The sequence below is a fragment of the Augochlora pura genome, chromosome 3 (assembly GCF_028453695.1).
Source record: "Augochlora pura isolate Apur16 chromosome 3, APUR_v2.2.1, whole genome shotgun sequence".
Classification (NCBI taxonomy): domain Eukaryota; kingdom Metazoa; phylum Arthropoda; class Insecta; order Hymenoptera; family Halictidae; genus Augochlora; species Augochlora pura.
In genome coordinates this window covers 15,726,314-15,740,216 of record NC_135774.1, presented here as the reverse complement: position 1 = coordinate 15,740,216, position 13,903 = coordinate 15,726,314, and the positions used below count along the sequence as shown (strand labels likewise).

The 13,903-nt window shown below is 43.4% G+C and overlaps 4 protein-coding genes and 1 long non-coding RNA gene across 5 annotated transcripts in view; 1 reads left to right on the top strand and 4 right to left on the bottom strand.

Moving 5' to 3' along the window:
• Positions 1-3,728, bottom strand: part of LOC144468094 (uncharacterized) — a 40,090-nt gene extending 36,362 nt beyond the window's left edge. Inside the window, exon 1 of the mRNA XM_078177274.1 lies at positions 2,560-3,728. The gene's annotated coding sequence lies outside the window, so the exon portion shown is untranslated. The remainder of the gene's footprint in view (positions 1-2,559) is intronic.
• A 3,897-nt stretch (positions 3,729-7,625) lies between these two features.
• LOC144467661 (uncharacterized) lies at positions 7,626-9,475 on the bottom strand. The gene is made up of 3 exons (XM_078176555.1): positions 8,502-9,475; positions 7,905-8,069; positions 7,626-7,709 (listed from the first exon to the last, which is right to left on the bottom strand). The coding sequence occupies exons 1-3, from the start codon at positions 9,369-9,371 to the stop codon at positions 7,626-7,628; spliced, it is 1,119 nt and encodes a 372-aa protein (XP_078032681.1). The 5' UTR covers positions 9,372-9,475.
• A 490-nt stretch (positions 9,476-9,965) lies between these two features.
• LOC144478849 (uncharacterized) lies at positions 9,966-11,792 on the bottom strand. The gene is made up of 3 exons (XM_078197167.1): positions 10,749-11,792; positions 10,341-10,427; positions 9,966-10,223 (listed from the first exon to the last, which is right to left on the bottom strand). Exons 1-3 carry the CDS (start codon positions 11,790-11,792, stop codon positions 10,152-10,154), a joined length of 1,203 nt encoding a protein of 400 aa, XP_078053293.1. The 3' UTR covers positions 9,966-10,151.
• Positions 11,766-12,939, top strand: LOC144478851 (uncharacterized). Its single transcript, XR_013495411.1, has 3 exons — positions 11,766-11,903; positions 12,024-12,342; positions 12,459-12,939. It is a non-coding gene; the product is annotated as an uncharacterized LOC144478851 (long non-coding RNA).
• Positions 12,438-13,847, bottom strand: LOC144478848 (uncharacterized). The gene is made up of 3 exons (XM_078197166.1): positions 12,806-13,847; positions 12,599-12,685; positions 12,438-12,531 (listed from the first exon to the last, which is right to left on the bottom strand). The coding sequence occupies exons 1-3, from the start codon at positions 13,832-13,834 to the stop codon at positions 12,439-12,441; spliced, it is 1,209 nt and encodes a 402-aa protein (XP_078053292.1). The 5' UTR covers positions 13,835-13,847; the 3' UTR covers position 12,438.
• Positions 13,848-13,903: the final 56 nt, after the last annotated feature.

Below are 13,903 nucleotides of genomic sequence, written 5' to 3'. Positions count from 1 at the left end.
AGATGCCACGAATAATTCTGTATAAACGATCGATCGTTTTCTACTCTCAACGGGTGCATAAAATAATAAAGACGCGAGATAGATAAAACGTAACAAAATAATAGGAGATATGTAATCGCATGCAGGTGTGAGCTTCTGGTACGCGGACGATTAATTATACAGAAGGAAGTTCGAGCACAGCTTTCGGAATTTGGGCTGGGTATGGTGCGGGTAGTTGTTTAAACATTTACATAATTGCCGACACGTGTAACGGAATAGTAACGGCACGTGCAGCCGAATAGAAATGGCAGGTTCAACAATAGCCTGTTACCCTCCCTGTCGATGGCCGAACACGCTGACCGAGCAAATGTTTCAGCGCGGTGGCAACGGGAATGTTTGCATAATATCGCCTAACATCGCTACGGATACGCACAAACAGTGTTCCGCGAGCACTCAGACCGCCGTATAATTATCAACAGATCCCGGCGGTGTTCGTACGAAACAATAATAAATGGAAGAAAGTTGCGTGCCAAATGCCCGACGCAGACTTTCCCAAACAACGGGTCTATTAAAAGAAACGCCGAAAGCAAGATACGAGGCGAGCCGAATTTAATCTAAGCCTCGGGGAGACGTTCGATAAGCTTCTTCGGGAATAAGGACACCGCGACAATCTGCCGAGCTCTCCGCAATCTCGCCGGGGAAAAAAAAAATGCACGCGAAGCAATTTGTCTACTTTTATCGATTAATAAGCAACGGATCGATTCTCGAGGCGAGTGATACACCGGATCTCGCGCGACGCACACCGATAAGGAACTAATCGTCGAACTAAATCCAAACAGCGAGCTGCAGCCACGCGACGCAGTTATCAGACGAAAATGTTTGTCGACGAGCCGACGACCGAAACTGTCTTGCACTTGGAAACGGCTTTGTTCGCCGAGGTGTCGCCGTCTCTTATCGATCATTCGCGGACTCGATAAACACTCTTGTTTTGCGGTCTATCTGGAGCCCGGGAGCGATACACGAATCGGCGCGGATTTTCGCGGTCCAAGCCACGATAAAACACCGCTAAACACCCGACGTGTTTACGAATTTACACGACCGGGCTGCTCTCATGGAACTCAGCAATTTCTCTTCCAGCCGTTCCGACCGTAGCCGGCGCGATATTTGCTCGCTGTATTGCACCACGCTCCGAAAACATAATTCGCGGAATATTTACACAGACCGATGGAATTTGCTTGAACGTTAAATCGGTCTTGACTTCATTTTTCAGTTGCCCGCGTTCGACGAGACAGCTCGACTCTAATAACATCGATGCCTTAAAGTGATACAACTGCTGCGTACATTATGTCTATATGCATTTACGAAGGAAAGGAATTTGTAATGTCAAACGGTGGAAAGATTAGAAACATTTAACGAGATTGATTGCTTTCGACGTACAGAAATGATTAAGGAAAGAATAAGTTACGTTGTTCCTACTTTAAAGTTAAGCTTTTCCTACTCCTGGTTTCTGCGACAAGTAAAGACGATTTCTATTATACGGAAAAAGCCACGGTCTACGACTGTTTCGCGATCCTGAACTTGAACCAGTTCCTGTGCGGTTTACAAACCTTGCTATTTCCTCAAGGAGACCGATTAGTGCGAGTCTATTACCACCGTCGCGCGCGCGGTATAAGGCAATCTAAATCATTAAAATGCATCCTTAAGAATGCACTTTCTGCTATGCTACTTCCCCGACTTTTGCTTCGACGCAGATACGTAACCGTTCCGCGTACTCTGTTGTAGAATTATTGTAAGAATGCCAACATTTATTAGACGTGGAAGTCAAAGTAAACAACGCCGATATTTTCCGAGCGACTTGCTTGATACGTGCACTATCGCGAATGTTATCCAGCGCGTATTCCAATTGATACGACACAATCACTGAACATTCATAGTAAACGTTCCAATTCGCTGGTCTATACTACGGTGTGCACACTAGAACGCGAATACGAATAAAATATACGATGAAAGGGCTAATTTCTTAACAGTGAGCTGCAGAAATAGACGGGTGGATTTACCCTTAAACTAATTCAGATATTTAGATTTTGATTATTTTAACAAGAATTTATATAACAAGAATTTCAAGAAATAAATGTAGCAGCGAATGCATGACAATGCAGCTTATAAATTTCAATGTTATAGCATTCAGGTTACAATGAAAATAAATGCCACAGCATTCACGTCCGCGAACGCGTTAATATAAACGAAAGGGTAATAACATCGAATTCTAATCGAATCCACTAATTTCTTTCATCTCCCTTCCCCTTCGAAAAAAAGAACGACTAAAAGTCCCACGTTCCATCGTACGTAATCCCGAGTTCCTATTTCACGTCGCAGCACCGAAAGCATCGAACGATCCAAGATTATCTAATAGGCTAATCTGCGGGCCGATAAATCCCCGTCAAGCCGGATGCCGAGTCCCGTCCGGTCCAAACAATTGTTGCAACGAAAATAGAACCGTCTAGCCTCGGAACCGCGCGAATGTCAACATACGCGGTGCAATTAAAGAAAGAGCCGCCTCTCACTCGCGTTGGTACTCACTTCATCGCGTGGAAAACGGTGCTCGAGGTCCCCTGCGGCCGCTTCCCGCCTATTCTCGCCCAAGGTAGCCCATCAAAGAACCGAAGAATGTGTGGCGAGCCTGCAGTCACACCTACTCGACGAACCGACCGCGTGTTGGAGCATCGTACATCGAGTCCGATTATCAATGGACAGTCGTCTTCCTGAACACCGTTTTTCCGCGGAACTGTGCGAGCCGTTGGCTTCCAGGATTCGATGCCATTTATCTAATCGGTACACCGTACACCGACCCTCCTTACGGAAGTTCGTCTACAAATAGAGATCAACCACTGTCTCTATTCGACGGTCTTCGTTTAGGGGATGAAAGCCAGCCGAAGAGTGTCTGCGATTCCGATGACAATAAAACTTGCGTTCGAGGGTGTTGATTCACTGTTTACTTGTTTCTATTTAGTGCATCCGAAAGCATCGCTGCCGTCGATGATAAGAGAGGCACGAGTGCAAATAGTGATTCAGCACTGATTTGCGCAATTTCAGGGGATGATAGTAGCACGCGATTCCTAGGATTCGACGATACGTATCGGGCTTGAAATATCGATAGACTGCTGCTATTTTTTTCTGCACTATCTCCGTCGAATGTTAAGGGGTGGCACTAACCAAACGTGTCGAGGGTTCCCAGAATTCGACGATGTTTCTGTAATCGATGGTTCAAACTCTTGCGGCAACTTCGTCTCTGATCACAGAAGTGTAAATCGTTCTGCACTATTTTCGCTCCATAATCTTCTTCCAACATTAGGCGATGGAACCACCCCAAAGACGTCATCGGTTTCCAAGATTGATGCCACTGGTTCGAATAACCCTCCGGAGATAGATCGCGACAGGTTGTTTATTATTCACGGTTATTGTTCTGTGATTGTTTTCTAGTTTTAGGGGATGAAACTGCTCGAGAACTGTCAACGGTTCGGCGTCAACAAAGGCAAAGTGCGACTCGAGGTTCACTAAAAATCTTCTGTCCAGTTCGAGGGATGAAACAACCCCGGTTTGTCTTCAATTGCTTGTCTTCGAGCACACTGATAACGCACGGTGCACCGTGATTAATCGCGAGGATCCAGCAAGAGCGTGCGATCCCATGCGATACTATCGAGGATATGGAAGCCGCGAAACCATTCCTCGGAAGCGTTCACCGCGCGGCTGTTGGCGCAACACTGAACAACTGCGTGTCGGTCATACCGTAACGGCGCCTCGGCGGGCGCGCGATGACTCGCGCAGTCGCATGATTGCGTACGCGACAGATCGGCCGGCTGTTTACTGCCAGAATTAGACAAAACAGGCGCGTGCATCCGCCGATGGAAAACGTGATTAGGCTGACAGCGGTCCAATTTCACGGGACCGAAATCCGGTCGTCGTCCAGGGACCGGGAACACCGCCGCTCGCGACCATAACTGGTCCCAGCTATTGTTTCGAGACTTTCGCACGGTACGTCGCGCGTAAAAAGAACTTGAGAAATTGAATTTTATGAAAGGAGAGCACCGTTCGAAAGTTTAATAAATCGAAATCTGAAGCAGTGCGAATATTGATTGAGCCTCGTTTGAGACATAGATCCTCTCGCCCGCGATCGAGCGCGATGACGAGCGGGAATGATTGATCGAGGAACTGCCCACGTTTCTTTCGTCGACTTTTTGCGATCGCCTCGGGCGTATTCGAAGTGGAGCATGATTTCTTTCGTGATCGATCATTGAAAGGTGTCCCGCGATGATGTTGCGCGCGTCCGGTTGATATATGGTTGTTATTTTGTTGGAGACGATGTCGTTCGCTTGATCGCGAAAAGTGGACAGGTTTCTAAAATATATCTGTTAGAAATATGATCGCTGCGGATTTTATTGGTTGAACCTGTGCGATTTAAAATTGTAAGGGGATTAAGTGAAATTACGGATACGGATATAAAGTTTTCAATCGATTAAAATGATCGAGGGATGGAATTAACTTTCTCTTTGGTTTGTACTTGTAACTGATACCGAGTATTCTTGTTTCGCATAAATATCCGCAGTCGAGTGATCACCGGTGAATTCGTTAGCCGTGACATAGGTGAACCAGATCGCGGATTTTACGAGTTTATCGTTGCAATGAATGCGAAACCGTGGAGACATTGAAGGATTTTATGGATAGCGAACGAAGGAGGTGTGCGTTTGGACTCTATTTTTTGCTCGTTCGCGATACACTCGTTTGGAGTTGTGCAATGATCCAGAACCGATTACAATAAAATATAGCCTCGTTGTTTTTCAACTTCGGCGCGAAGCGTGGGGCAACAACTTCTAAAACGCACATTGTTGCGATACTCTTCACAGTTCGTTTAATTTCGCAAGATTCGTACGAAATCCGTGCAAAATCGTTCCGTTCATCTTTCGGCCGCGCCTGCCGTAATGAAAGCCTACGGTACAGCAAAGACGTGTAATCGAATCGTCGTTTTTTTTTTCTTTTTTGCAGAACGTATTATCTGCAGGCGGAGTATTATTTTGCTGAAATTGTTTGCTCCTTTCGTCATCCTCCATTGTCTACCAAACGAAGGGGATCTTTTGTTTCGAAATTCAGTCGGAATCAGCGACAGATTAAAGCGGACGGCCTCTTTGTTTTTCTTGGTCTCCGTTCCCGCCGAATTGCCGCGCCGCGACGTGCCAAAACCCATCGGCGAACCGTCGACCGAGACAGTCCGCTGACAAATATTGCGACGACAAATATTGTCCATATCCAAACTAACAAAAGTCAACGAAAACGAATTCTAATCGCGTCTAACTAGTTTCTAAAACGCGGCTGCCTGCGACGAAGACAACGACCACGGTGCAATGCATTCGGCGACGCAGTCGGAAATGCATCTGCCGGTAAATAGTAGCAAGAGAGTGGCTCCTCGAATTTTATCCGAGCGATCGAAGATGTTGCGCAGATGTGCAAGAACGATTATAGGTGAAGCAAGGTTGAACCGATCGACGTTCTCAGCGGCCACTAAACTCGTCGCGATACAGCTCGCAGAAAAAAAAAATGGGTTAATTCGCCGACAATAAAAGTATCGGTGACCTCTTCGCCCCGTAGGATCATACAATGGTCGTTTTATTACCTGAAATATCTGTACGTGTCTGTGACGACAATGCGAACAATTAGCCTCTCCATTCCAGCCGACCAATCCTAGCGGATCCCAGAACGGAATAACAACAATGTCGTCACTGAATTGTTTGAGCTTGATACGAGGTATTAATACTCCCGATGCGTGATAGTATTTAGCCTGGAAGCCACCTCCGCGCATTATCTCGTGATATTAACCTTGAGGAGAATGGATCGACTCCACCCCGTGTGCACGCGCCACATACCGAATGAAAATCGCGTCTCCCCTTCCCCCCCCCCCCCCCCCCCCAACGGATTCTAATCACTCCGCGCCGCAATGGGCGACCGATTAACATTCGATTCGTCTCTCGGCTCGACCTGAACTCTGCCAACATGCTCAATTTCCTCGTTGACCCCTCAAGACCTGATTTAGATCGCATACTTTGGTGTACACCACTTAGCAACATTATGCTCGTCGATGCTTCGTATAATTTAGAACGTTCGCGCTTTAAAAGCGGCTATGTTTACCTGTACAGGTACAATCGTAAAGATTCGCCAAAACGCTGGAATAATTTAAACGAGGAATTAAGAATTTAATGCGAAGCGAGTGTGTAGGAGAAAGTTACGCTACCTTGCGTCTGCATTATGGAGATTATTGGATGTTTTTGATACAAAGTACGACACAGCTTCATACGAAAACACATTTAATACACATTTTAATTGATCTAATTATTAAAAATTAATGAAACTTTATGCCACACATTTGAGAAAAACATGCTAATTGAATACGATTTTTGAATACGATTCTTCGATTGAAATCGATATAGCACTCTGTCGGACGATTCGAAAAACACATGGAGAACCGCTTCGCGCGCTTTTACCGGCACCTGTTGCGTTTATATATTCTGCTCGGTTTTATTAAAATATTGTGAGAAAATTGCAAGATTGCATGATTTAAATTTACCTCTCGCAGAAGTTATTTAATTTAGAACGATACATAATGTTCCTCCGGGCAAGTATAATTAACTTTAAGTCCTATAATATTGCCTTTTCTGCTCCTAAATTATTAAAATGCTTTCTCCGACTTCGTGCATCTTTTATGAGCACCGTTGAAGAAATTAATTTGTGAAGAATCTGCTTTTATCATATCTTATCAATCAATGGATCAATGTACAGAAAACTTTATTTCGTAATTATATTATTTCGCAAATCTTTCTACATTTTTGGACGGCGAAATGCATATGCATAATCGGTGCGACCGGTGATTTATACACGTCTCATCTTATTTCTATAAATAATCTTCGGAGCGTTGCGCAAGAAGGATGCAAAGAAAACCTATTTGATAATGGTCAACAGGATATCTCGAATTAAATAATCAAACTCGTAATATTGTCATCCAGAAGATAATGATTAATCGTCTGTCGTATTCTCGTCAATTCAAGAATCAGCATCCCAGATTTAGCTCTTCGACCTCGCGGCGTATCCGACGGTGTCATTCATTCTTCGCAGACGTTCACGCGACGTCATTAGATCGACGGCTTATAGGAAACACCGACTATCATTCGATAACGTCCCTCAATGTCCGTCGAACGACGCGACGCTAACGAGGTTTCGTACCCGATGCTAATTTCGCAAGCGGATCGTGACGCCGCGCGTCGGAAAGACCGCGTGTGACGTGCAACACGGGTGGCGGTAATTTATTCGGACGCGTGGAGGGAAATTAAAAAACGTTGTTTCCAGAGGTCATGTGATCCTTTATCGCTACGTAGTATTGCCGTTTCCAACGCCGTCGATATGATAACGTTGTGCCTCTAAAAATTACGCCGCAGTTTTCCGGAAGACCGATTGCCCAACGACGATTAGTGTTTTATTAGACAGGTTTCGAGAACAACGAACCAGGAGCTTTCACTTTTGCGTTTATTAATCATGTTCACGGGACACATCAAATTTGCCAGCGAGCCGTGAGAAGTTCCGCAACTCGCAGAAAACGCCGTCGATCACGACGACCGTTTGCCGTCGCAATTGATGCCGAACAGAAATTGGAAAAGTATCATGACGTATATTACAATTTGACCTAGGAGCTGCAACAAATTGTCGAAATTACATCGTTGCGATTACTGTGCTATTTTTACCCTGATTTTACGCTGCGAGATAAGTCAACATTACTCAACGCATTTTTCCAGCAGGTAAAATGTTAATACTATTGTAATTCGAAATATTAAGTATAAGAAATGAAACGTTTGTTGCAATATTAATGATTCGTATAATACATTCACCCCAAGGAACAATTCTTTGAGATTAAGAGGATCAACGATTGCAACTCCTTTACCTGGACACAGGCAGGACCGTCTTACCTGCGACAGAAGCTTCGCGTTCATCACGAACGTGTTCGCGGAAAATTGAACGTCCCGATGCGCAACTTGCAGCGTGAAACACTTCAACTGCAATAGTGTAATTGTTAATCGTTTCTGCAAATGCTTGCGGATGCATCGTTGCATACAGCCCTGCGGATATTTGCGCGACTGCGGCGTGTGCAAGTAATAACACCGTTAACAAGATGTTTGTTGACAGAATCAGGTCTGTAGAAGCAATTTTTAAAGCAAATAGAAAATGTGTGTCAAACCTGGCGCGCAGGCGACGCTCCTTTAAACAATGTTTAAACACGGTCGAATGTTTGCAAAGTCAACCGAAAATATACGGCTGCAAAATATTCGAAGAGTTGCAAACTCAATGTTCCTTCAAAGACAGTTCAGTTTTGTAACAATGAAACGTTACTTCCATTTAATGGCTAACGGAATTCTCCAGCAAACGAAAGACGATTTTGATCGTAATTGGCGCAAAGATCCGCAGTACAGACGCTGAAGATCAATTACCTCGTGCCTGGCGGTGGAGTCAGTGCAATTGGCGTGGACGTTGTCAATCGTGGTAGCGACTTGATTCGCGTGATTGGTGGCAGTCTCGCAGACCCAGATTATCACCGAATATTTCGTCAATTCGTAGACCACGTAAAGCAATGTCAACAGATGATACAATCCGTTTATCAGATACCCCTCTTCATCGCTCTCGAACGATTGAATGAAGAAATACAGATTGAACGTGATCGTGTAGAACGTGAAGACTGTGATAATATTGAGCGGTACACGGTACGATTTGTTCAACAATTCGACAACGTCGCTGATCTCCTCGTGCAGCTTCTCGCAGCGCTTCAGCTTGATTATCATCGAAGCATCCTGCTCGTTCAACAGCGACTGAAACGTCCGCAACAATTCCAAACGATGCGGTGGAAGAGGTTCGTTCAGGTGTCGCAAAATGTCGTCGACCTTCTTGAAGCAGCCGCCCAGGAAGTACACGCAATTAATGTAAAACATTGCTCCCTGAATCGTCGCACACGACACGTATATTATAAAGAACTGTCGCAGCGAATGTAGCTCGGACATGGCGGCGAAGCATAGAAGCTGGAGACCGTAATAAAGCATGACGACGATGTCCTTCGTGTGAATAAACTTCGCCATGTCGTCGAATTCCCGTCGCGAAATAACGCGCGAGAGCTTCGAGATTCTTTGCAGTATGACCAGCCTATCGTGCGTAAAGACGTACGTTATGAGAATTAGGATACCGTCGCAAAGGACGTGAATGAACACGTGCGTTTTCCACGACTCGGACAATGACAGAATCAGGTTCATCATGGTGATCCGTGATACAAATAGTACGTACGCCACGAATGATAAATGAGCCAGGAGCATGATCGTGGAACAGGCGAACCTTAACTTCGAGAACACGTAGCCTTCGGAATTGCGTTCGAAAGGGAACAATCCGAAGCACTGTGAAAAAATTATGTGCGGATACATCAGCGACTCCATGTCCGAGGCGCGCCATGGCCGCCATCGATCGAGATTATTCCTGTTCCCTGTTCTGATCATTGTTCGAATTTCTTTCTCCTGAGTAACTCGATAGAAAAGAACTGCTTGGTAGCTGCTCGCACAGACGAATACAACTGAAGCGAGCGGACTGGATTGTCTGTTCCACTGCTTCATCTTGATAAATAGAGATCCGAAGTTCATTCCAATAAACTAATGTTAAAATCGATGATAGTATCTGCGGACTTTCAACGAAATTAAACGGGACGTTGCAATAATTTTGTCATGCCCTCTCGGAAGTTTAATGTCAGCATATGTTTTAGGATCGATCAGTGTGTTGAAACAGTCACTTTCCATTTAGATCTCGCTGTTTATTTACCTGTATACAATTAGTATACAGAAACCAGTAAAAATTCTAATAATTCCCAGTAATCTCATTAATGCCTGATTAAAATGCAGGAAGAAGACAGTGAGCTTTAATCTCGAAATAGTTACGTCAATCGTGATAATTGACGTGAGCCAACACCTTACCCATCAACCATTACAGATGTCTGCGTAGGAGCATACCCTGTTGCCTTCCAAGAAGCTGACAGAGGATTTATCAGACTAACGTGACAAAGAAAACTGTGTAAATTTAAGATAAAGTGTTGATCGTGGCGCCAGCGTTTAATTAGTGCAATTGGTAGTCATTAAAAATTGATAGAGTATCATAACGTACATGAAAATTCCACTCAGAATCTGCAAATAAATCGTAGCTGTTACAGTCCACGACCATTTTTGCACTATAAGAAAATGGTAGAAATTCTTCAAAATTCTCTGTCATTAACACCCACATTTTGTAATAACAGCACTCACCTGTGAAAGAAGCTTCCCGTTAATATCAAACGCTTTCGTCGTGAACGTAATATCTCTGTGCATAACTTGCAGGGCAAAGTACTTCAACTGTAACAGAACAAAAATTATTTCATATAGTAATGATATGCAGAAGTTTCTAGAACTACTAAAAAAGAATAATTAATACGTTGATTACCGCGTGGGTTACGCAAACTATTTCATACTGCATATTTTAATAGGTAGACTTTAGTACTAGATAATCTAGTAATAAGTGGAATTCATTTCGAGTTACACATTCTGGTAGGGATATCATACAAAGATACACGCTTTGTCTTTCGATTGTTCAGCATTCAACACATCAATAGAATCTTTACTCCATCTTCATCTACAGAAGTGAAATAAAGGCGTGATATCTAACTGATCAATTACCTCGCGCTTGACAGTATCATCAGCGCAGTAGATGACACAATTGTGAATCGTGATAGTGATCTCCGCAGCATCGTTTGTAGCAGTCTGGCAAAACCAAACCACTTCGCAGAATATTCCAAACTTCACTGCCGTAAACGACAATGCCACAAACACGAAAAGCAGCTCCGTCGTCGAACCTACAGTTCCAGTGATATAATATGTCTCCAATAAATCGTACAAATTGAAAGTGACCGAAAGGAATGTAGAAATCGTAAAAAAGATGTTCACGGTACGAAACAACCTATTCAGGTGTTCGATAGCGTCGCTGATTTTCTCGTGCATCTCCTCGAAATATTTCACCTTCGTTAACAACATGGTACTTTCTCTTCGCGATAACTGCTTCTCCGCCAATTCTATGCGAAGACACGGCGAAGCTCCGTTCAACCGTTTCAGATTTTTGTTCAGTTTCTTGAGGCACGCTCCTAAAACGCGCACGCAGCTCAGGTAGCACAGTACAGGCATGGTCGACGACAACGCCAGGTACAAATTAAGAAACTGTGGTAGCGGAGGTGTCTCGTCCAACAGCATATAATAGATTATCAGCACCGCGTAATAAACGACGTTGATGCTGTAAATTGCGTGAATTACTTTCGCAATGGCGTTGAAATCCGTGCGCGACAATGTGCGCGAAAGCTTCGACAATTGTTCGAACATGGTTGCCATTGTCAATGGTGACACGAACAGGAGCAGAGGTAGAGTTCCGTCCAAGAGAAGGAAGAAGTTCTCCGCCATTGAACGCGTTATAAAGTTGTCCGTGTCGAAAATATTGGTGAATAAGAAATTATAGATTTGGAAAGACAAATGAACGCAGATTGCGATTATTGAGTAGGCGAATTTTTTCTTGGAGAACACGTATTCTTCGGATTTGTAGTTGAATGGAAAAAAACCGAATAGCCATGAAAAGAACACGGTGAGACGCATCAGAGACGTAAAGTTCGTAGCGCGGAACAGCGAGCATCCCTTATGGTCTCTGAAATTTCTGGTTCTCGTCGTACGCTTGTGCATTGGCCAATGATTTATTATTTTCAGGTGACAGAGAAGCTGTGAAATAGTCCACGTTAATTATTTATAATTTAGTAATGTTTAGATTACGAAGCGACTGCAGATTTCACAAAGGTAAGTGAACAAAGCAGTAAAAATGTGAGAGGAATTTAAAAATATAATTAAGATGTCACCAATTTCCTAAAATTTGTTGAGAATGAAACTGCATTTTCATTTAACTTCTGCTTTTGTCAGTTGTTGCAGAAGGCTTTTATTTTAGTGAAAGATGTGCAGTTGATGTATTAGAAAGACTGCGAAACTGTTTTACAACCGGCTCGATTGAACGTGTTTCGGAAACTAAACGCACGTGGCGTTTTCATAAACGATATTTCGAAATGACTGATAAATGTTTCTTGAAATGCTGATCTAAGAATTTGATACCGTAATGAAGAGAGGTCTTGAATAAATAAAATGACACTTAAACGCTGATATAGATTATGTTATCAGGATGCATTTCGTGATTAAATACTTAACGATACTACATATTGAAATGACTGACAATGAGTTACCCGAGGTAATCTAATTTAATATTTCTATAGGTTCCACGATAAAAGAAATTCTTCATTTATTTCTTGCACTATGCTACATACTATTTACGAACACAGTAACATTACTCATCGATATGCTTAGCAAATTTACAAGCTGCCTCATTCAATAGAAATTGGAACAGTATCAAGATGTACATTATAGTTCCGCCTAGAATCTATAAATCAATGTGAGTGCACAAGTCCATTAACTAACTATCTCTGTCATTAACCAGCACGGCTTACCTGCGTTAATAGTTTCGTATCCATCGCAATTGCTTTTGCACAGAATCTGTTATCCCGATGCATGAGTTGCAAAGCAAACGTCCTCAGCTGGAACGTCACAACTGTTAATTATTTATTTTATTAGTCAATAAACATTATAATAATACTGCCAGCAATTTAAAATTTATTTCAAGAGAAGCTAAAGTTTCATACATCAGCAGCAGTTACCTCACGCCTCACTATTTCATCGGTGCACTTGTTCAGGATCTCATGGATCGTGGTTCCAATTTCCCGAGCCTTTTTCTTCGCGGACTCGCACATTATGACCATCAACGCGAACTTAGCGAAATAAAATGTCGTCGCTTCCACATGTGGAAAGTGCCAGAAACTTTTACGTCGTCTCATTGAAATATTGGCGCCGTACCATAAAATAGCGAAGTACGTATTGAAGGTAATCACAGTGAACGTGAGTATCGCTGCTACGATGACCCGAAAGAGAAACGTCTTATTCAAACATTGGACAACATCGCTGGTCTCCTCGTGCAGCTCCTCATAGCGTTTCAACTTCACCAGCAGCAGAAAACTTCGCCCTTTTCTTGAAGATACATTGGCCAGGCCTGTATTTTCATGATTGTTTAATTCCTTCAAGTTCTCGTTGATTTTGATGAAGCAGGCTCTCAAAACGAACACAGAGTTTACATAGGTCATGTCTAGGGTCATGTACACTAACAACACGTATAAAATTGTCAGACAAGTGAACGTCGTCTCATTCATGCCAACGATACAGTTTGGCAGGTGCGAGAGAAGGTAGATAATGCCAAAAATATCCTTCGTATGCACAAACATCGCCATGGACTGAAAGTCCTGCTCGGACAGTATCCGCGAGAGCTTCTCTAGATCCTTCAACAAATAAAACCTCTGGAACGACAAAACGTAGAACACCAGCACCATAATTCCTTCCGAGATGAGGAAAATGTTTCGATCTATCACCTCGATCGTGCTGTTCTCGATGTTAATATTCGCGTTGTACAGTGCAAAGGCCAATAGAAATATGTAGATCACCTGTGTAATCACGGATAAAACGAACCGCGTCTTTGAGAACACAACTCCCGTACATATAAATTTGTACGGAAAGAAACCGAGAATCCTAGAGAAAACGATGTTAGGGTATATCAACGACAAGAGATTCGTGGCACGCCATGGTCGCCATGACTGCCGATACTCTACGGTGTTCAGTCTTCTCGTGCTTTCAAACATTGTGCAGTGAGTTGTGAGTTCACAGATTTCGGAGTTCTGCTAAAGTCCTCTCCTCCAAAGAATAGATTA